The sequence below is a fragment of the Anser brachyrhynchus genome (genome assembly GCF_964034855.1).
Source record: "Anser brachyrhynchus genome assembly, chromosome: 1".
NCBI lineage: Eukaryota > Metazoa > Chordata > Aves > Anseriformes > Anatidae > Anser > Anser brachyrhynchus.
Genome location: NC_137694.1, coordinates 72,214,954 through 72,237,372, shown reverse-complemented (window position 1 = coordinate 72,237,372; position 22,419 = coordinate 72,214,954). Strand labels below are relative to the sequence as shown.

The 22,419-nt window shown below is 43.3% G+C and overlaps 1 protein-coding gene across 3 annotated transcripts; it reads right to left on the bottom strand.

The window, feature by feature from the left end:
- Positions 1-16: 16 nt before the first annotated feature.
- LOC308188035 (cysteine-rich DPF motif domain-containing protein 1-like) lies at positions 17-20,817 on the bottom strand. 3 transcript variants are annotated; one of them, XM_080576634.1, is made up of 5 exons: positions 19,182-19,688; positions 15,685-15,782; positions 8,760-8,883; positions 6,411-6,522; positions 17-805 (listed from the first exon to the last, which is right to left on the bottom strand). In XM_080576634.1, exons 2-5 carry the CDS (start codon positions 15,746-15,748, stop codon positions 656-658), a joined length of 450 nt encoding a protein of 149 aa, XP_080432760.1. In that variant the 5' UTR covers positions 15,749-15,782; positions 19,182-19,688; the 3' UTR covers positions 17-655. The 3 variants fall into 3 exon arrangements, with proteins under 3 accessions (XP_080432760.1, XP_080432762.1, XP_080432761.1); XM_080576636.1 differs by lacking the exons at positions 15,685-15,782; positions 19,182-19,688 and adding an exon at positions 20,708-20,817; XM_080576635.1 differs by lacking the exon at positions 15,685-15,782 and having other exon boundaries at positions 19,182-19,393.
- Between the last annotated feature and the right edge of the window lie 1,602 nt (positions 20,818-22,419).

The following is a 22,419-nucleotide window of genomic DNA, read 5'->3' as shown; positions in this document are numbered from 1 at the left end:
CTGCAGACTTGCATCACATTTAAAATTTTTTTATTACATTATAAATGCTCTTACCTTCAGAAGTCTTAATGCTGTGATATTACTGAGATTAGGATCTTGAATCCAGGTATTTCTGTAGGTATCTATGACATTTTCTCCCAACAGTTTTATTTTAGACTTGAAAATAAAGCTTTGAATTCATTTCCTACTGTAATCTTACCAAGCTAGCACTGTCAGGTTAACACTTGGTATATATTAACTTTCTTGGACATATACCAAATTATATATACCAAATGGATAAATCTCCCTGATTTTTTCATAACACTGTAGGAGTGTCAAGAACAATACAAAACAGTAAAATAACAAATGAGAAATTTGGACATAGTTCCTATACTTTAACACTGTTTAGTTTTTTACTACATGCATTTGACATGTGACAACAGGCTTGTCTGCCTTTCTTTCTAACTTTTCAACACCTTAAGGCGTTACTGCTGGTGCTGCAACTGCTGCATGATGATGCTTGAAGCCAAGCCAGCTGCAAGGAAATATGTCACTGTTTTCTGTAGTAGTGAGCTGATAAAGGTCACTTCTTTAAAAGGAGCAACATGATAGTCTTAAAAAGGAGAGAGCAGAAAGCTAAGCCAAAGAACTGTCTCTCTCTCTTGTCCTTCAGTATTTATGTTCTTGTATCCATATTTTTACCAGGGAAGGATTTTTGCTGGGGCTTTCTTTTATCCATATCTTCTTGTATTTCCAAAGGAAAAGACTGTAGGTTTTCATTCACGCAGGGGAGACAGAACCTTTTGGAATAGAACAGACTACATTCCTGTTTAAAAAAAATAAATAAATAAGTATTGTTAGTGGTACACAAAATGGAACTGCTTAAATTCCAATTTCATTAAACCACGTTTGTATTTAGAATTCTTCTTCTGAATTAAATTATTCTTCCAGGTTAAAGAACAAAGCAATTTTGCTCCTTCCTTTTCAGTAATTCTAACATCTGGTTAGAGCTAACTGTGTGATAAATAAAAAACTGGACTGTAACAATTGCTAACCAAATGAACTATCACGTTGTTCATTTTAAAGAAGTGACCTTCATCAGCTTACTACTATAGAAAACAGTTACTCATTTCCTTACAACTGGCTTTTCCTTCAGCCACCATCCATGATTCTCCTGGAGTGATCACTAAATTCTGAACAGGATTTAATGGGTTAGCAGGAGCTGCTGTTGCTGATGGATTATCCCTGGAGAGTTACACAAGAATAAAGACATCAGTTCAGATAGATCATAACATCTTTCTGGGAGTAAGAGATTCTTCTAAAGCTAAATCTTCATTTAGCTTTTTGAGATTTCTCCTTACTGGGAGGATCTTTTGACTTCCTGCACTGGCATTTGAGACTTAAAGTCTCAGAAAGTTCTTCCTCACCAATTTCCACAAAATGGCCTAAGGGCAAACACTGTGACACTGTGATCTGGCATAGTTAACATTCAATTTGGTTAGCAAGTGTTACAGACCCCAAATTTATTTTTCATGCAGTTAGCTCTAACCAGATGCTACAGTTACGCAACAGGAACAAGCAAAATTGCTGGAATATTTTGATCTATTTGCAGTGCAGAGTTTGGACAACTGGAGGAGAAGTTTATTACAGTGTTATTTCTTTGCCCTGCACATGGTCCTGTTGTGCCCATCACTAAATTCCAAATAAGATTTAACGGGTAAGCTTGGGCTGGTGATGCTGATGGACTTATTCGTGGGGTTTTATGCATAAAGACATCAGATGGATCAGGACATCTTTTTGGGAGTAATGGATTCCATGGGTTTTACCTAAATAGCCAAGTTTTCCTCTTGCCATGGTCATTTGTGGCTGGTCTTTCTCTGGGGGCTTGGCTTGGATCTTTCCGCATTTCTGGTCTCGCTTTTGTTTCCCATGCCTCTACCTGCACTTCAGCAGCAGGCAACACGTGATTATAACAAAATCACAATCACCCTGTCTCTGTGTGACTTTCAGTCCTGAGGAACAACTTCTCTTCACCTACTGTCCTTTTCTGCACTGGCTGCCAGGCTCTTTCATATTCACAGCAGTGTGAGACCTCAGTCTCCAAAAAAGCGCTCTGAATGGTCTGAGGCCGGATTTCAGTCGCCCAGCCTCCACAGCCTATTGTTTTTTGTCTCTTGATATCCTTAATACTTTAAGCTGCTGATTAAAAAGGGAAGATTAGACTTCAACTTAGTCCTACTATTGTTGTTTGTGTTACAATATGGCATTCGGCTCCCCCTGCCCCCAAGTTAAGTTCATGGCTCCATAGTGATAGACTCTGCACCACAGGCTACTGCTCAGCAATGGCAAAGGAGAGGAGAGGCTTTTCCCCCCTCTCTGCAGATGGGAAACTGATATGTTAAGACTCAGCCACTCACAGACATACAGGCACTCATCTTGCAGTCTTTTAGGTGAAATGAATTGCCAACTTATGTTGATTTCCACCTATGGGACTCATGCAAAACTATCACTATGAACCATACACATCTGGATGCTGGGTCCACACCCCTTTAATCCTCCCCCCCTCTCTCAGTAACGGGCTAATTCAGCCTACCTGTTGTTTTAAAGCCTGATTAATTACACTTACTGTGTATACTCAAGCCCTTCTTTGATCATTATCCTGATAAGACTCTGCCCTTAGTTGGATAGCTCTTCAATTCTTTAATGTGTTTTACCCCTTCTGCAACCAAGGCAAGAGGGAGCATTTTCATTACAAACCTAATAGTCCAGTGCAGGCAAAACTGAGCTGCCAAAGCTGACTGCCAGAGTTTATTCCTGCTTTCCCAAGGATCGTATCTCAAAGTTATATATATATATATATAGGGGTATTATCTTAACCACACTTGTAAAGGAAACTCTAACGTAAAGGAAAGGTTGTGCCTAACCTTGTCTAGGACTGACCTTACATGACTGAAAGTTGAGTGGAAAGTAGCTGTAGTGTTACATTTATCATTTAATACCTACAACCATGTCCAGGATCAGTGTTTACTCAGCTTCTGCTGTGGTGAGCAATAAGGGATGAAATTTGCTCCCTTTCTGTATTTCTTCTCTAAAAGCCACTTCTTTTAGGTGTTTAAAACCTCTGTTAAGTAAGTTTTGCAAGAAAAAGAAAAAGCTGTTTTAAATGACTAATATGGTCAGGCTGTACATTTCCTCTCCCCTTTTCCGAAACAGGAAAAGGGCACTTGACCTTTCTAAGGACTTTTACCAGTATTTTTATTATCCTCCTTTTTATATTTTTGGCATGTTTTAAGACATTACAGATAATCATTAGAATTATTCCACTTGGACCAAACGCACTTACCAATACATTACGCTAATGATTGGTTCAGCAGGGTGATGGGTGCTGCAAGCTGATTGAAGTAAGTGAACTTGGTGAAACTTCAGAGAATACTTGAAGTGAGCTTATGACCATTATGCAGAACAGTTGCTAAGTCTTGAGTTACTTTGACATGGAAACGGTAAGGGAAGACCCTTCAGATAGCACAGGGTGTCTCAAGAAAAGCCTAAAATCTGATCAGCCTCCTTTGATATAAAAGCTAGCAAATTTAATCCCAGCCCTTTGCCAAATCTATGGTCAGAAAAGTCTTACTTTTACCACATGTTAGCCTACTAATATTTTGAATTAACATAAAAATCACAGCAATCTGTCACTGAAAGCTTTCCATCATACTGGTCCAGCTTCTTTGCAACAGAGGCCCAAGAAAGAACGATTTTCGTTAACTTCAATTCCTATGTTAAAACATTACGGAAACACTCAGCGTAAGGCTGAGTTGATGTACTTGGGTCGAGCACAAAAAGGAGCCAAAAACAGCCCACAGAGATATTATTCTGACTTTGGCTCTTTCTACTGCCTTGGAAAGTTTTTACTTCCCTGCACTCTAATCTTCCCTACATGAAAGAGGAATAGTATGTGTTTACCTACTTTGGTGTGGGTGTTTAAAGCATTAATTATCATTTATGCAGATCTCTTTCAATGTTACCTAAGCAGCACTGCTAAATAGATTTTGAAACCATAGTTGTATGCATGAATCACTATCTGGCCTGGCCAGTTTGGTAATGAATTTATTTTCAATAATTTACAATCAAGGTTTTGCCTTGACTGATACCATCAGGGGAATCTTGAAGACTCAGGTACAACAAATAAATGACCGACATATTTCTACAATAACCGAAATAGGCAAGAATGCCAAAAATATTAAAAGAGACTTTTACTGGCTCACTGCTAATGTCCTCCATACAGTCATGCCCTAGATTAACTGAAAGTTTTAATAAATCTTTTAAAAGAAAAAGGCCCACCTTCATTCAGAAAAGGCACACTGTGTGGGAAGATACTGAGGCTGAAACTCAGAACTTCTGACAGATTTAATTGTCAGACTTAAAAATATCTGTTAAATCCTTCATAAAGTCAACACCCTTAATTTGGGAATGCAAATAGCGAAATGAGCTCAAGTTTGCCCCAAATGTGCCTGAAATACTAATTCCATGCCGCTAAAAAGGAGGGATGAACCTGACTTGTTATGACAGGAATCAACCTCACAAGCCCAAACTATCTGGCCAGCTGTACTTGCCTGTATGTTTGCTCCTCCTCTGGCTGCATGTGGGAGTGAGGCAGCTACCAGCCAAGACAGGGACATTGTCACTAGGAAGATCTTGCTCACATATCAGCTTTGCCTCCACACAGTGCACACGCACACAACTGCCCTAAGCTTGTTGGCTCTGGAAACTTGACCCAGCTATCGAAAACCAGAAAGCACTGGGGCTTCATCTGATTCCCACAGGAATCCTCAGATAGTTCCAGAAAGAAAATCAAGTCTCAGTTGCAAACTCTAATCTGACCTTTTGGTGATTTTCATTCATTTAAATGACAGAAGTGACTTCAGAAAAGGGAAACAAACCTGATCAGGAGAAAGGTGCTATTGCACGCTCTCCTTAGTGCAGCAGACCAAATCTATCCTTAGTACTACCTCCCTGCAAGTTAGGTTAACACCTAAACTTGTTCAAGACTGCCAATTTTCTTCAGCTGTGTCTGTCTAACCCTCTAAATTTTGTCAGTGTAATTTGACCCTTTGTTTCTTGCTCAAGAGAATTTCCACTAGCCCAAACACAGAAACTGGCAGGCATTGGCATATGAACTGTCTCAGTTGTCCGTACCATCTCACCTCTTGCTCTGATCTAGTCAGAGGTGTTCTTCATCCTACCTTCATCCAATTATAACTGGCCACCAGAAACCATAAAAAAAAAAATTCCACACCTTTACAAAGTGCACATCTGTTTTTTTTGTTGTTGTTTTGTTTGTTTTAAACTCATGCTGCCAGCTACTTTCATCAAGTATCATGTCACTAAAGCTGGCCCCTAGCAACTGCAGCCAGAGAATGGGCTGAAAAGGTTGTATTTGAAAACTGCTAAAGATGACACATTAGCTGACACCAAGGCACATGTGATTTAAGCACATTGCTCCAGGTTAAGAACAACCACTTTGGTAGAGAAGGCCAGGATCTGGCTGTTATCTGTGCTGACACAGTGGTGTCTGGTTGAACAAACACATGCTGTTGTACAAGTAAACAACCCGATGACATGTCCTCATGGGTTGAATCACCCATGCATCTGACTATTGCACGAGTCCTAAGTCTCTTTCAGCCACAGAACTGGCTTGATGAGGGAAAAGAGTGGAACCTTGAGTTTTCCCAATTCATTCTGCTGCCTCAAAGAAGCACAGAACAGCCTCCAGACACTGATAACTGTGTAATAACTTGTCTTCATTTTTGCTTTGAACTCACAGCAAACAAAGGGATCAGTTTGGCGTTGAAGAGAAGTTATTAAGACAACTGTAATTTTACACCACCTTTCTGGACTGCACTCAGATTCCATAGCTTAAGGTTGCCTACCGGCTGCTATTCAAATTCATTCTTCTTCAGAGAGCTATCCTAGCATTGCACAACTATCCTCCCTGCTCACTTTCTACATCCACGCTTTTGCAAATTGGATGGCAACCCTGTGTTGTGGATGCAAACCTAATAATCCACGGGTGTTTATAACCCCTTTAAGGAAGAAAAATCTACCATTGGTATAGTACAATATACTCTAAGAAGGAACCTAAAGGTCTTGAAGAAATATGTGAACTCCCCTTCCTTTTCATGTGCTAATAAAGTAGAAAGAGCATGAACTGTTTTTGTGAAGCTAGACTGTGCTCTTCTGTAAATGGCGCACTTAAATTTGCTGATCATTTCTATTTTATACAAAGAGCTTTATCTGGGGGAATCAACAAGAACATACAATTAGCCTGCCTTAAAAATAGTCTCTCTGGGTTTTTGTTGCTTGCTCTTTCTCTGATAGATCACCAGTGCTGGAACAAAAAGTGATTGAAGAAACTTGTTTTGATTGCTACTTACTGTACCAACGCACACTGATCGGCCACACAAACTGCACAGAGACCCAAGGATGAGGATTTTTTCCTTGTCAGGTGTGAAAGGATCCTTCATGACATAGCAGTCTTCCAAAAGCCTATAAGAGAAGAATGTCATGTTTTTAAAGGTAGATCTCGCAGTATGGGAAGAGTTGAAAGGAGGCAGCTGGGGAGGCTGAAAAGGTGGTAGCCCTCTCTTCTTGATTTGCACAGCCTGGTGTTGCACAAGGCAATGTAGCAGCTATGCAACTCCCTTCCACTTCACAATCAGCACTGTGACTGCCTTCAGTCCTATAATACAGCAATTTATATCTTCCAGAATTAGGATGATAATCTTAACATTGCCTTATTAGTTTTGTTGTTGGTTTGCTTTTTTCAATGTTTCACCTTCATGTATTCCTTATGGTCCATTTTTATGACAGGCACTCCTTCAAAGGATTCAGTACCATGTCAAGTTATCATCTCAATTGCACAACTTTAAGTAGGATTTCTCTTCTGAAGCTGTCTGCATCTGAGTATAAAATAAAAAGAGCTTTTACTGCTCTTAATTATGTTGGCGCTGTAAAGCTATGGTTCCCACCTCTTGCTAGCAGGACCTACTAGCACAGAACATTACAATGATCTGAAATATTCTTACTTTATGTCAGAGACTGTACTGTTTGCTTCAGGGTAACAAGGGAACGCATTTATTAATAATTTGGCAACCTGCTTGGGAAAGACTAAGGCATTATTCTTCCTGGGAGCTCCAGGCAAAACACTGCAGAAGTCTGTTGGGTGGGTGTCTGCACAGGGCACCCTGCAAGGCTGGCTTATTCTTGCATCAAGCTTGGATTCTGTAGTAATGTGGAGTACAATACATATTTAAAAGGTATTCTGTTAACTCATACTACCTTTTAATTGCCTACATACACACACACATGTATGTACACGTGCATCTGTAAGTGCATTCCTTTCTCCTTTTCCCTCCATTCAAAGAAAAAGTGGCAGGGCTTAAGCCTTCCACTGTTAGGAAGGATCAGGGATCTTTACATGGCAGATCACTTTCTCAACAAGTCTTCTAGTGTACAAAGACTGGATTATCTTTACAAAGCTCCCCTTGCAAGATTTAGTCTTAATCTAGTTATCATCAGTGCAGAGTCCAGGCCATTTTACAAGTCTTCAGGTTTGGCATACGTTTCCTGCAGCACTGCAATTAGGCCTCATGAGTGGACCAGAAAATAAGTCAATAAAGATAGAATGCAAAGCTATTTCTTCTATGTACATACAAAAATGTTATGCTTCAGCATTATTCTTTTGCTTTTTGAATCCCAGCAATTCAAATAAAGCCGAGATGCTAAAACTGAGCTTGGATAACCTAAAGTTAAGGTTCATGTTCAGCTTTGATTCACACTATGAAAGGACCTGATCAAAGGGGGTCCATTGCTCTTCTGAGTGGAAGAGGGGAAAAACAGTAGCACTATGGAATTTGGAATGATAAAAATACATTTGCTTCAGGATAACACATCTGATCTCAGCCCAACTAGGTGGTGACCAACAGCTGTTTCCATTTTGTAAGAAAGCGAGCAGTCTTAGTGGGGTGAAACACTGAGTACATGCCTGACTTCCAGTTCCATTGAGTTCCTGACCATGTTTTCCTGATGGGTTTGTTGACTGGGATGGCCTCAACAGAGCTGCTCGCATATTTAAAGCTGTTTTGTTCTGTGGAGAGTCTGATGTCTGCAGACAAAATAGTAACTGCATTTTTTCTGGTCAACCTATCCCTACTTAGCAGAGATGAAAAAGGCTTGAATCTCCTAAAACGTAGGTATGTACTAAATTGCCACTCTTTAATGTCATACAATCTGACAAAGAATTGTCTAATTCATGCAAGAAAGCATTGCTGTTCAAAACTCCACATGCCAAACAGCTCTTAAAAACTGTATTTACCATACATATTTAATTCATACAGTGTTTATGTTTTGCCCAGATGACATGGCCACAAGGAAAGGGCGATTTCCAGAAATGCTGTGCTGACACAGTCAACATTATTCTAGTAAGTAAATTATGGCACAGGTAAATTGTAGGGTGGCCAGCAGGGTTAGGAAATACATTAAATACAAATCTTTGCATGACACTGAAGCAGGATCATAAAGTTGGTATTTGTCCTTGCTGTCAATGCTGTAAATTTTATTTTGTTTTTTTCCTTTGGAAAAAAAGAGGTCACTAAGTACTAAACCTCCTATTCAGGGTCAGTATGGCATATTACTGGGTTCACACATTGCACATCATTCCGCAGCACAAGGCTTCTGATGCCCATAGCATAAATGAAGTCTGTAATGTGAAAGACTGTACTTACTCGATAGAGCGTGTGTTTGGTGGTTTCTGCCCATAGTACGTGTATGGAACTGTTAAGCCACATAGCTGACATTTGAACTCTCCTGTAGGCTGAGGTTCTTTGGGAGAATCCATCTTTAAGTCACCTATGAGAAAAGCAAAAATCTTACAACTCCAAAATGCAGTACATGCCTGCAACTAAACAGAAAATTGACTATTTTAAACCCTCGTTAATACATCTTTTCTCGCAAACCAAGTTGGTTTCCTATGTCCCAGTTAAATTTCTAAATTCTTCAGATAGGCTTAGAAATTACAGAGTAGGAGTCTAAATATAAAAGTGCACCTATTCACTTAGAACTTCAATCTGGTGAAAGGCCTGGAACACAAGTCCTGTGAGGAGCGGCTGAGGGAAGTGGGGTTGTTCAGTCTGGAGAAGAGGAGGCTCAGGGGAGACCTCATTGCTGTCTACAACTACCTGAAAGGAAGGTGTGGGGAACTGGGGGTCAGCCTCTTCTCACAGGTAACTAGTGATAGGACTAGAGGGAATGGCCTCAAGTTGTGCCAGGGGAGGTTTAGGTTGAAAATTTGGAGACATTTCTTCTCAGAAAGAGTAGTCAGGCACTGGGACGGGTTGCCCAGGGAGGTGGTGGAGTCACTGTCCCTGGGGGTGTTCAAGGAAAGGTTGGACCTGGTGCTTAGGGACATGGTTTAGTGGGTGACATTGGTGGTAGGGTGGTGATTGAACCAGATGATCTTGGAGGTCTTTTCCAACCCTACTGATTCTCTGTGTAATCACCCTGTATCTAGGTAGAATACTGGCCCATTCAAACCACACAGGACAGTGGAGAAGGTACTCTCAAAAATGTTTGGCTCCTATACCTTTTATGAAAATAGGCAGAAGAAGGAGACTCTGCTTTACCTTCATTGAAAATACCCGTATATTTCTATAAATGAGAGGTTGAAATGAGATGACTGAAAGATTTCGGTCACCCACTACAAAGGTGTATTTATCAATACAAGGCAGAAAATATCAGAAGCTGTCCTTCATCAGCTTTGGTGTTTATGATACTACTTGTTTAAAATCTTGGCCATGGATTTCCATTTGGGAGCTTAGCCTTCACTAATTCCACTATCTAAGAGTCACACTGTGCAGTTTTCAAAAAGTGTGGTGTGGCACGTATTCTTTTAGGACTGACTTTTTTGTGTATGCATGATCAGATCAAACACAGCTAACCACGTCCGTGCCCAAAACTTGCACCTATCCATGAATGAAACGTGTTCACTTGCTTGCAAATCAGGTATCTTTGCTCACCTGCACCATTATCTTGAATGGACACTTTCACCCTGCAGCTAGTAAGAAAAGTCAAGTTTTAGCTAATGCCCTCATGCCTTGCACAGCATGCAGCTTTCAGCTATAAGCCTCTCATCTTTTTTTAAGTGAACCAGCGCCGGCATCAAGCTGTTCAAAAGGTAGATGCTAGGAAGTCAGATTTGGACAGTATCTGAGCAGTTACACTGTCCATGCTCACAGCTGAGCTGACATCCAGCTCCCTGCTGCCTAAGGACAGAAGGTCATTCCCCCTCTTCTTAGCTTTCCATACATACCCTTCCCCTGCAGAGCTGATTCAGTTCACTAAGGATGTGTCTCTATTTATGTTTCAGCTTAGGTCAGGGGTGTTCTTTGGGAACTAATTGCCTGACTGTCCCCACTTGGTCTGCATCACAGAACAGTCTTAAAGCACACAAACCGGACAGTTTCAGACAGAGCTCACATGAAATATGTGCTCCAAAAGCACACCTAATACACCCTGACCTGAACACCCAACTAATGGGCATTCACTCTACAGGACAGGACTTGAAATACCCTGAAACATATAGAGTGGGCAGCTGATACCTGGCATCAAATACTTCAGTCTATGGTTTCACTTACTGTAACACATCAGTTACTAATGTAGTCAAAAATAAGAGAGCTACCTTTTTTTTTTCCTCAATGCCTTTTTTTTTTTTTCCTGCTGTGGGATAAATTGGCTTGCAGAGGAATCCAACAACTGCTAGCAGTAGTAGAAGATAAGAAGCACAACTACGCAGCCAGAAGGGGAGGGCTGAGATAAGGGACCTGTATTTCCCCCTTTCAATGACAGTAAGCTGCTATTTCTGCTCACCCTATGTGGTGAAACTGAATCCTTAGAGACATATGCTGCTAAGGTGAATTGGGGGCAAGGTGAAGTAGAGCTGTGACTACTTGTCATGTAATATTCCAGAAGAACAGGGAGCCCCAAGATCCTCAGAGGTTACAGAGGCTTCATAACAGACACTTAGTTCATAAAGTCCTACCCAGTTAAATCCTGAAACTTAACTTCGTGAATAATCTCCCTTACCTTGTCATTCCTTTACCACCAGCCTTTCCACTGCCATTCCTGGCATTTCTGTGATACAGGGAGTTCTTCAAATGTAACACAAACGGGGCTGGGTACTACATTCATAAATAAACACAACTCTTGAATACCTAAGGCAACTACATTTTTTGCAAAGTGATGTAAACCTTGGATATTATGTATTTTACCTACCTCATAGGGATGTGGAGAAAATTTAACTAAGTGCTTTCCAATTTTTCAGTTAGATATAAAGTGTGTACATAATAACATATTTCTCCCTGTATACTAAAACTGGGATTCTTCAAACTATACAAATTCAAATAAGAAGCCTGCTTTTTGACCCTTACATTTTAGGTTTAAAACATAAGCCCCACAAATATACCTAAAGTTACCTTTTTTGTTGGCAGTCAGTAGCAATACCAAGACATTGACCTGTCTAAATGAAATTCAGTCTAGCACACTATGCAATTTTTGGACTTTCTTTTTTTAAAGAGGAAATAATTAACCCTATAGAGGTAGAATATGGAAAGTTATTTGAATTAAATAGAGAACACCATCACAGTGATCGTTTTGTTAAAATAAAGCAAAACGCTAAGAAAAACAAAAACAAAAAAGGATATTTATGGCAGTTGGTATCACAGACTTTGGAATGAATGTGTCCTTATTCCAAGTCAAAAGAACAGCCCTGGCTTCAGAGCTGAAGTGTGTTGGATATAGAAACACCTGCTCTCTTATAGACCACTGGAATGTAGAAGAGAATCTGTTCAGTGACTACCACTGGGAAGGAATGATATCTATGTACAAACAGATTTTTGGCTATGCCAATTGAAAAGCATATGATCCTGCCTGCAAGGCACAGATGAATTTATGATGCTTTCCATTTTACTTCAAGCTTGTAAGTCACTAGTAACAGCTGTACCAAGTTTTATTTCATTGGGAACGGCATTTGTCCTGAGAGCTTGTCTACACAGCAACACTTAGGAAAGTTAAGGTCACTAACTCAAGGTGTGAAATTAACACACAAAGATTTCAGGGTGAATGTTCCCACTTGGAAGAAAAGTTTGCTATATAACAAAGTAAAGCCATTCTCCTTCTGAAGAAAGAATTTTAATGACATGTAATAAACTTTTAGTTTATGCATGTGCTTCACAGCTTCAGTCTAAACCAGCAAGCAGAAAAATCCTACTCACAAAAAACTTCTGGTACTTCCAAAAAGCTCATCTGCAATTAAAGAACCGTATTTTTATGTCAGACAACAAATGCACAAAAGCAATTCTGGGATAAAACCACAGTCAAGATAGACAGACACTGACAGACAACAAGTATATACTGATTACAGGATGAAGGATCTCTTGAGGAGGTAAAAGTCAAGGACACTTATCCTATTATAATCATGACAGGTAAATTTGTGACCTCAAGTGACTCGAATCATCACTAGTAATGGCACCAAATGTTTCTGTTTTCTTTGGGAATTTTTGAAGAAGCATGTTGTCCCAGTAACGTGTCACATGTCTGGCTGTTTGGGATGTACCGAAAAAATCTTCAAGAACAGCTTGTTTAGAACCAAATTCTGCCAAGGGTTTAACATTTTGGCTGTAAGCCACATGGTACTTAAACACATACTTACTTGAAGCACATGCACAGCTCTTCTGAAAAGAACAACAGCTACCCACACACGCTTGATTACGAAGCAAACACTGAACTAGCATGCTCAGCAGAAACTTGCCAAGTCAAGCCCAGAATGCTGCAGGACGCATGAGGTTGGCCCACGTGTCATGGCAAAAGGTAAAGCACACAGATGCCATACTGAGGAAATAGTTACAGTAAAAGAAAGGTGCAGGTTAGACAGCAGTGCTGTAACAGTGTTTCTCCATGCTGTGACTGATATATGATATCCTATGGATGAAGGAAACGGCTCCCAGTCCGGTTCTCTAGGGACTCCTAAAAACTTCAGGGCAGTTCTGCTTGGAGCATTCTGCTAACAGGCCTGGAAGGCATGCCAGAAGTAATAAATCACCACCAAATTGTCAGGGTCAGTGGCAAAGTAGCAGCACAGATAAGTAATCTGATTTTCTTTGCTTGAAACCTCATTAGCACAAGTCTTTACAATGCAAAGGTTAAAGCCTCCCTTAATACTCCACAGGAGACTTGTGTATTTCTGAATCACCAATAAACTAGAGTAATTATGCAAGAAACAAACTGCTTACAAACACAGACTTTGGTCGGAAGGGATGTCAAATAAAACCAACACTGACACACCTTTAATCCTCTCCAATTAAACCCATTTCTTCCTGCCAAGATTTTCCTGCCATATCCAGTGTTGATGATGGTGACCTATTAAAATATTCACAGCTTGACCCTCAGTGGGAAGGAGTGCTCTCTGCTGGAAGGCTAGGAGCCACTGAATTCATAGCCTGGTCGATGCCAAGTTATTCTGAAGCATTTGGCATGATACAAATTTAAATACACTTCAGCACCAAGAATACACTCACCTCCTTCAGAAAAATCATCTATTGCCCAATTGCCCAGCTAACAGATGCAGCAGAACCTTCTTACTGCTAGTTAATCCCCGCGTGAACAGCTCTCTCCCTCTAGTTCTTTCATGTTATTGCCCTGAAGGCATGTTTAGGTCACCTGTTGGCTGCCTCCCTGCTCTTCCTGAGTTGACTTACCTTGGGCTCAGGGTAAGGAATTAGCCCAGGAATGCAATTTCACCAAGCATGGCCATTTGGAACTTCTACTCTTATTACCTCTCCCAAAGATCACTTGACTGAATTAAGCCTTGACTTGTTGCAGCAACTTCTCCCTTCAGGCCAGGAGGTTGGTGTTGGTACTGCTGTGCTCCCTCTGCTCTGAAGGAACTGATGTCACAGCAGGACACAGGCTTCCCTCTAGCAGGCCCCAAGCCCTGCTGTTTAATGACAGCTAGCCTGGGCTCCCTGGGGCAGCAGGATAAACAGCCCTGCCAGGGGCTACATTATAGGGCTCGCCCTGGAGGTGGCCAGAGATACGAAAGCATGTTTTCTGAACACTTGGAGAGAAGTGCTTGAACAGGGAAGTGTGTCAGAGGAAAGAAAGGAATAATATAGACAAGCAAATCAAAAATATTCCTAATGTAAAAAGGTTTTAGGAACATAAGATTAATCTCAAAAAGGCACCTATCGATAAAATGCATGATTTAACAAAGCTGAGAAACCATCACTTAAACAAAAAAAAAGAAACACAACACAACTAGCCCAACTACTCCTTACGGGAACATAGCAGCCAGCCAGCTCTGAATTAGACAGCATTTAATAAAGAATTTCAAATTAGGTGAGAATTTAACAGCTTCACGCAGGAATGCTGGAACAGGGCACCAATTATTGGGTATATACCACTGTCCTCTAGTGGACACATCGGAACTGTACAGCCCTGCTGCTTGGCTGTAGTGCTGCTAGTAGCTGCTGGGGATTCCTTTTTCAGCAAACCAGCTGTTACGAGTGACTCAGATGTAAAAGCCCCACTAAGTGGATTGTGCAGTGAGAGTGAATTAGAATAAAACAAAGGCAAGTTGCCCAAGCACGCATGGTAGAAGCCATCTCTCCATGTCTGTCTGCAGAAGCACAGTGAGTGGTGGACCTCTGTTGTGTGGCAGAACCTTGAAGAGGGAGAACTGCAGGGTCATTAGTTCTTCCTTTCCTTCCCCTCCTTGGGCCCTGAAATTATCTATGGTCTTTTCTGTTCTTTTGCTCAATTCCCCTCACTACTCTTTCTTCTGCTCTCCTAACTGGCTTTCCTAAGCAGAGTGCAAATCTTATCACACATCATTATCATCCATGCTAACCATTCTATACATAAAATGGCCTAGAATTAATTAAAGGAAGGACAAGGAAATTTGTTTCTCTTCTCACAGCAGTTACAGGGACTTAGTGGAGACGAGGTAACACAGGACACCCAAACAATGAAGTGAACACAATTAATATAACACCACTTCTGGATCACAGCTATTCCTTGCCAAAAGAGGGAAAACAGACCTGAGGTCTGATTTCATTAAATCTCCCTTCTGGTGTAACCAGAATAACTAAGCATGCTACAGCCATAGGCTACCCAGTCCTGAACTGATTTTGTCCTCCCTCCAAACTGCTGCTCCCTATTATAGCTTTGTTAGATTAATATCCATAGTGGGGAAGAAGAAGAAGGTAGTAAGGCTCTACTAATATATGTGATGATGCTTCCCTTTAAGTTGTCCTTTAAGCGAAGTTACGTTGGGCCACAAATGTACCAGTGAAAGTATCAGCGTGGTTAAGCATAATCTAAACTTAGTGCAACACTTTCCTACATAGCCTAAAATAGGAGCACTAAGATTTGGTGGAAATGCAGGAGAAGGGAACTGTATTGGGAAATAAGACACTGCAACTTGACATAATCCCGAAAGAATTAAATATAGCTTCAGTGATTTATCTCTCTGCAGAAAGCCAAGTTGGTACTGGAAGGAAATATCCCCTACTACATGGGGTTGCATGCTGCAGTGTCCTTACTGTGACAGCCAGCGCCAGCTTTCCTGTGACCAGGAAAATGTTCACATTAACATACCAAGGGAAGAGAATTCTTTCCAGTAAAATGTAGCTGATGCTCTCTGTTTGCTAGGACTGACCATGAGGTGAGGACTTCGTGATGGAGAAAAGCAAAACCTTTAAAAAGAAAACACAGAACTGTTGGGGTGGGGTGGTACGGGGTACATACTGCCTGCTTCAAGAAAGTTTGAGAATACAGAATGAAGTCCTGACCCCACTATATGCATAACACTCTCAAGCACGTAGCCCCCCCCCACCTTCTTGTAGGCACATCCTCTTCCCCTGAAAGGTGCATTCCCCAAGTTTTGTTGTCCCAGCTGTTGTGAACAGCAAGCATTAGAAAAAACAACAAAGTGAGAGGTGTCCTCTATGAAGCCCACTCCCACTTAACCCTTAGAAAGTTTTCTTTTCCAGGGTACTTGGTGGGAGCTCTAAAACTTCCTTTTTTTTCCAATTACAGTGCAAATCAGAGCTTCAGAAATGAGCTGGCAGCTTCAAGCCTTCCTCACTTATGCATGTAGTAAATTCTTTTCCTGACATGTAGCGATATGAAATAACATGAAATCAGCCAGGCACTACCACCATGAATTTTTACCATGTTTTCCAGTTAGTCCCTTCGCTCTTCTCTGAAAGACTTTGCTTCCAACCATTACTTGGATTACTTTGCCTAAAAACATGTACAGAAGCTAAGGCTGAACTTGCTTCTTTCAATACCTGATACTCTCACTAAATAAATATCAAGGCTCACTTCCATGATTTTCTGTAGACACAGAGAAATGATATTTGTTATCAGACAGTGGGAGACATCTTTTACCATAGACAGACAGTCTGGTTTTTTGTGTGTGTGTGTGTGTTCTGTATTTTGCACAGCCTGTCAGCCAAGCATGTGCGCTTATGCTCTTCCCCTCCAGAAGTTCTTTTGGACAAATTTCCTGCTCTGTTCATCACAGGTGAGACAGGAAGGAGGCAGGTTTTTCACACTGACAAATCTCACGGTGGATGAAGGTGCACAGATCTTAGAATTCACCACAACAGGATGGTCTGCTCCTACTGGGTCATATGCGAGGAGAACAGATGTGCAAAATCAGGGTAGTTGTGTCTTGCTGCCCTAGAGGATCAAAAATCCAATGACAATTGGCAGCAACCTCAATAAGCCATAAATATTTAAGTAGCTTTTCTTTGCCTTCAGATCTCTTTGTTCAGCAAGTGTAAATGGCGCTAAGACCTCACTGAGGTCCAGGAGAAGAGTTTGAACTGCAGAGTAGAGCTAGTTAAGTAGCAAAGTTGATGGGGTCTTGATAGAAATTTTATAGGCCATACGTTTACGTCAAGAGTTTGTAAAAGTATCAGATACAGCTACAGATAGCACTTAAGCATGCTGTGAAGTTTATGTTACAGATTTAAATGCACATTTCCTTTTTGCACATATGCATAAACCTGTGTTTAATTAGTAACAACCGAGCAATGGAAAAATTATGACAAAATTAACAGGAGGGGAAAGAAGGCTTAGCAGGGAATTATTAGGTAGTTAGAAGATGACCTTATTGGAGGCAGCATGTTTCACGGGTCAGCTGGCCAATAAAAAGGAAAAAACAGAAAGAGCAGGTAAAAAGGGTTCTTTTCAACAGGTATCGAGGAAAGGAACATTACAGAACAATCATTGCCCCACTCACGATTTATACTGGTTGAGGGGGTTAAAAAAAAAAAGTTTCAGCCTTTTTTGGTTCATTTATTTCAGCTTTTTTGGTTCATTGATTTTTGTGCCAGCAAACACTCTCCTTTAGCAAAAAGGCCAGCATAAAGGTAATGTACAGACTATTTCTGTTTAGTGCCTCAACAAGTCTGCGGAGCAAGTCTCCATTCTGAGTCGGGCTGATAACTGAAATATTTTCCTACTATTGACATCAAATAATAAACCTTCTTCAGTCAGAACACCTCCAAGCAACCCCAGGTTGCTCTATCTGTGCAGAGTAGAAGTTTCAAGGGATTCTCCAGTGTTCCTGATGATGCAACTCTGCCTTATTTGTAGAGATGTACATCCTTACCGTATTTGAGATGAGATATAAAATAATCCTTCTGTTACAACAGCTACTTTGCCCGGCAAATTTCTCCCTTTACCTCAGAAATTAATGCATGAGGAAAACAATGTCTTTGACATTCCATCTTGGAGCATGAAGGACTTAAGTTCTGTCTACATATCTTTAATTTCTTATCACTTTAATTATAAGGACATAGCTAAAGTAGCGTAACACCTTCAAGTAGCATTAGTTATGGTCACAAAATTGCATTTGTATCAGTACACCTTGCGAACTAGACCAGTCAAGGAAAATTAATCAACATATGGTATCTTCGCATTTGCATACGTCTACCAGTCCCTCCAAGGTGTTATATTGGTAAAATCAGAGCAGGGAAAAGTACTAATGGAAAAATCTTAACTAATGCACAAACATGTGAGTACTGAGGATCGGTCTCTTCTCCCAAGCACGATGTTATAAAACAAGAGGAAATGGCCTCAAGTTGCGCCAAGGGAGGTTTAGGTTGGATATTAGGAAAAATTTCTTCACTGAAAGGGTTGTGAAGCATTAGAACACGCTGCCATGGAAGCAGTTGAGTCACCATCCCTGGAGGTCTTCAAAAAATGCACAGATGTAGTGCTTTGGGACATGGTTTAGTGGTGGGCTTGGCAATGCTAGATTAAAGGTTGGACTAGATAATCTTAGAGGTCTTTTCAAAACCTAAATGATTACATGAGTCATGCTCAGTATGTTTGCTAGGAGTCACACTGGTATAACAAACTACTAAGACACAAATCCAATTTTTTGATTCACAGATGCCTACAGATGGAAGACAGTTTAAGAGATTATTCAGTCCATCAGACTAAAGACACAACTGGCTTTATCTTGATGTCACTTTGCAGCGTTCACAGACTCTCCTTCCAGCCCAGGCACCTTAGAGACATGATTAATCTCTCTTCTTAATAGATGACCCTTAGCACCTTTGAGATATGGAAGTATTCTCTTGGGGTTCTCTGAGCAGATTCAGAAACTGTGCTACCACCTCTCGTACATATTGCAAACTTCTCATTTCCTCCTCATTTTTAAAAGGGAGTTGAGTACCTGAGGGGCCACCTGTACTCTGAATGAGGCACTCTGGCCTCCCTGTTTCTGTAGTTCTACAGCCCTCCCAGTCCGAAGTCGTGATCCCAAAACCAACTAGGTCAGGTGCAAGCAAGCTTGTACCAGAAACGCTAAAGTTTCACAGGACACAGGCTTTCCCCCAAGCCCTTAACGCCCATTCCTGTGCACGCCCCAAAGCAGCACTGCGTACTGCCTTCAGACAGCCTACAACTCCCTGGAACCTCTCCGCAGCCCTTTCCAGGGCTGCACCCCACAGCTCCACCCTCAGCTCAAAGCTCCTCGCAAAACCACAAAGCGCTCCGTGGCTGCTGGGCTGCAGCACAGAGGCCGCGGGCTTCATGCAACAAATGAACCCCGGGGCCAGGCCGCGCTGTCCCACCTCTGTCTCGGCCGACGGACGGGATGGGCCGGGCCCGGCCCGGCCGGGAGGGGGAGGGCGGACACACGCCCTTGATCCAACGGCTCCGCCCCGCCAGGCGCCCCCTCGCCCCGCCGCTGCGGCCAGCCACGGCAACAGCGCGCACACGGGCACCACTCCGCCGCTTCCGCCTCCGGCTTCCGGCTCCCCGCCAGGCTAGATCCCGCCCCCTCCTTAAAGGGCCAGCGCCTCTTCACCCTCTGAGCAGAAACAATGCATAGACGACAATTTAATTGCGGTTAATAATAAGCTGTAATTTATTATATGATGTCTAACTAGGTATACATGATGCCCGTCAAGCCAGCTGGAAGTACCATTCTCCCTGCAAGAGGCGCTCACAGCCGAAAATTTCACGACCGAAGATGATCACAGTGCCTGGCAGCGCTCACCGCCCCGCCGGGGGAGCCCAGACCGTCTTCGCCTAACTAATAAATCGTTGCCACCCGTCTATGCCTGGTGTGAATGCTGGGGAGAGGCCGGCGTACAAGGGAATACGGCTTCTGTGGAGCAGCCTGAGCTTAAGCCAACCTCAGGTCTCTAACTGCTTTCCTGGTTGACATGTAACACTGGATCTCGTTAAATTCGCTTCTCAGGCTACTTGACCAGCCAGGAAATATATATGTATATATATATACAGGTCTATATAATATATACACAGCTCTATACCACCTACATAGATCCCAGGTATCTTTAATGTAAGCAAAGCCTGTCCTCTACTGACGCAGTACAAGAAATCAGGTTTTTTTATTACTTTTTTTACCAGGGTTACTATGGCTCTGTGTTAGAGGTAATATCCCTGTTTCTAGGCAAGATCTAAGTTTCGGGCAAGTTGGGAAACTTGCTAAATTAGAATATAAGAATATATATTGGCCATTTCAACGAGGACCTCGTGCGGATCGGCTGCAGCGAGGGCTCCTGGCAGGGAGACGGACGGAGCCAACCCCTAACCCCCCCCGGTCCCCCCAACAACGCAGCACAGAGCCCCTTGGCCAGAGCCGCAGCCCCGGACCGCTCCCCCCGAGCAGGCAGGAGCTGTGCTTGTGCCGCCGCGGGCGCTGACGTGCTGAGGGCGGAGCCAGGGCTGACAGCAGCCCACCCACCCCCTGGCGCTATAAAAGCAAGGCCTAGGGAGCGCCCCGACCCAGGGCCGCCGCCAACAGGACGTGCTAAGAGGACTGGCTAGGCAGTTAGCGCAGGCAGTTCGCGCGGGGCAGTTCAGGCGGGGCAGGGAGGAGTGCGAGGAGGATTCTCTCCTCCCTTTCCCACCTCCCTTTCTCTTCCCCTCCTCTCCTCAGGGAACTCTGCCTCTTAGAACCTAGAATTCACCATGGTGGGCACCCGTTGCAGTGGCCGGTCCGTAGGCGGCAACCCAAGCGGAGGAGATACTGCCTCTCTGGGCTCATGGGGACACTCAGGTGGATCCCCTGAGGGGGGAAGTGGCAGTCCAGACTGGAGACTGCAGGGAGCTCCCGAATCTGGAGACATACCTGGGTCCTGAGGGAAGAGAGGTCTGCTGTCGGTGCACGTGTGCCCTGCTCAATGAACTCCTTGAGCAGGTGGCTGGGCTGCAGCGAGAAATCGGCAGCCTGAGGGGATCCTGGGAGTGTCTGAGGGTGACAGACAGGAGGTGTCAACCTGTCCTTGCTGATGGCCAGCAGCCCCCTCCTAAGTCCCTGCAAAGGGTAGTAACTGACCCAGCTGATCACATGCAGGACAGAGGGCTTGACCGCCCACAAGAGGAAAGGAGCTGGACCCTCGTCTCAGCTTGAAGCAGAAAGAGATATCTGCCCCCGACACCCACGGTGCCACCAACCCCCACGGTGTCCCTGGGTAGTAGATCTGAGGCTCTTAGGAAGGATAAGGAAGAGGTTGAGGGTCTGGACAGTAGTCTGAACCTGGGAAGCAACCCTGAGAAGCGTGTCAAGATTGGGGGAAGTACTGAGCATAGGGAGCGGGGCCGGATGGAGCACTGCATCACAACCGGTGCCACAAAAAAAGAGCGGAGAGTCTTAGTGATCGGAGACTGCTTGCTGAGGAGCACTGAGGCTCCCATTTGTCGCCCAGATAATCTATCCAGAGAGGTGTGCTGTCTTCCTGGGGCACGTGTCAGAGATGTTAGGAAGGCTCTGCCACAGCTCATTAAACCGGAGGACTACTATCCTCTTGTTGTCATTCAGGTTGGATCCCGGGAAGCTGCAACTAGAAAAATGAGGAATACTAAAAAGGACTTTCCATCCCTGGGAAGGATGTTGAAGGGATCGGGGGTGCAAGTAGTGTTCTCCTCTGTCCTCTCCTCTGTCCTCCCGCTGGCTGACTGGGACCCAGAAAGAAGGAGGAGAACGGGACAGGTGAATGACTGGCTGAGAGGATGGTGTCTGGACCAAGGATTTGGGTATTTTGGTCTTGGGCAGTCCTTTGAGAAGCTGGGTATGTGGGCTGCTGACCGACTCCAACTCAGCAAGTGGGGCACAATTGTGTTGGGGAGCAAGTTCTCTGGGCTGATTACCAGGGCTTTAAACTAGGTTTGACGGGGGAAGGGAGGGGAGCTAAAAGTGACAGAGAAGGGCTGGGGGAAGTTGTCACTGCTGTCACTGTTGAAGATAGTAGGGAAAAACCTCTGAGTTGTCCCATAGGATTGTCTGAGGGCTCCTCAGCGAAGGTAATGATCCCGATACCCCGTCCAGAATCTTCTTCTTGCATCCCTCCAGGGGTAACAGTGCCTGCTGCTTCCCTAAAGTGCCTGTATACCAATGCGCAGATCATGGGAAATAAACAGGATGAGCTCGAGATCTGTGTTCGGTCACAGGGCCACGATCTCGTTGCGATCGCAGAGACATGGTGGGACAGCTCCCATGACTGGAAAGCTGTCATGGAGGGCTATGTCCTTTTTAGGAAAGACAGGCTGGGGAAGCGAGGGGGTGGGGTTGCCTTTTATGTGAGGGAGCAATTAGAGTGTACCCAGCTCCACCTGGGGGAGGGTGAAGGAGAAGTGGAGAGCTTGTGGGTGAGAATTAAGGGGTGGGCTGGTATGGGGGACACTGTTGTGGGGGGTGTACTACAGGTCACCAGATCAGGAGGAGAAGGTCAATGAGGCCTTCTACAAGCAGCTGGTAGTAGCCTCAAGATCACGGGCGCTGGTTCTCATGGGGGACTTCAATTATCCAGACATCTGTTGGGTAAGCAACTCGGCCAGGCATGT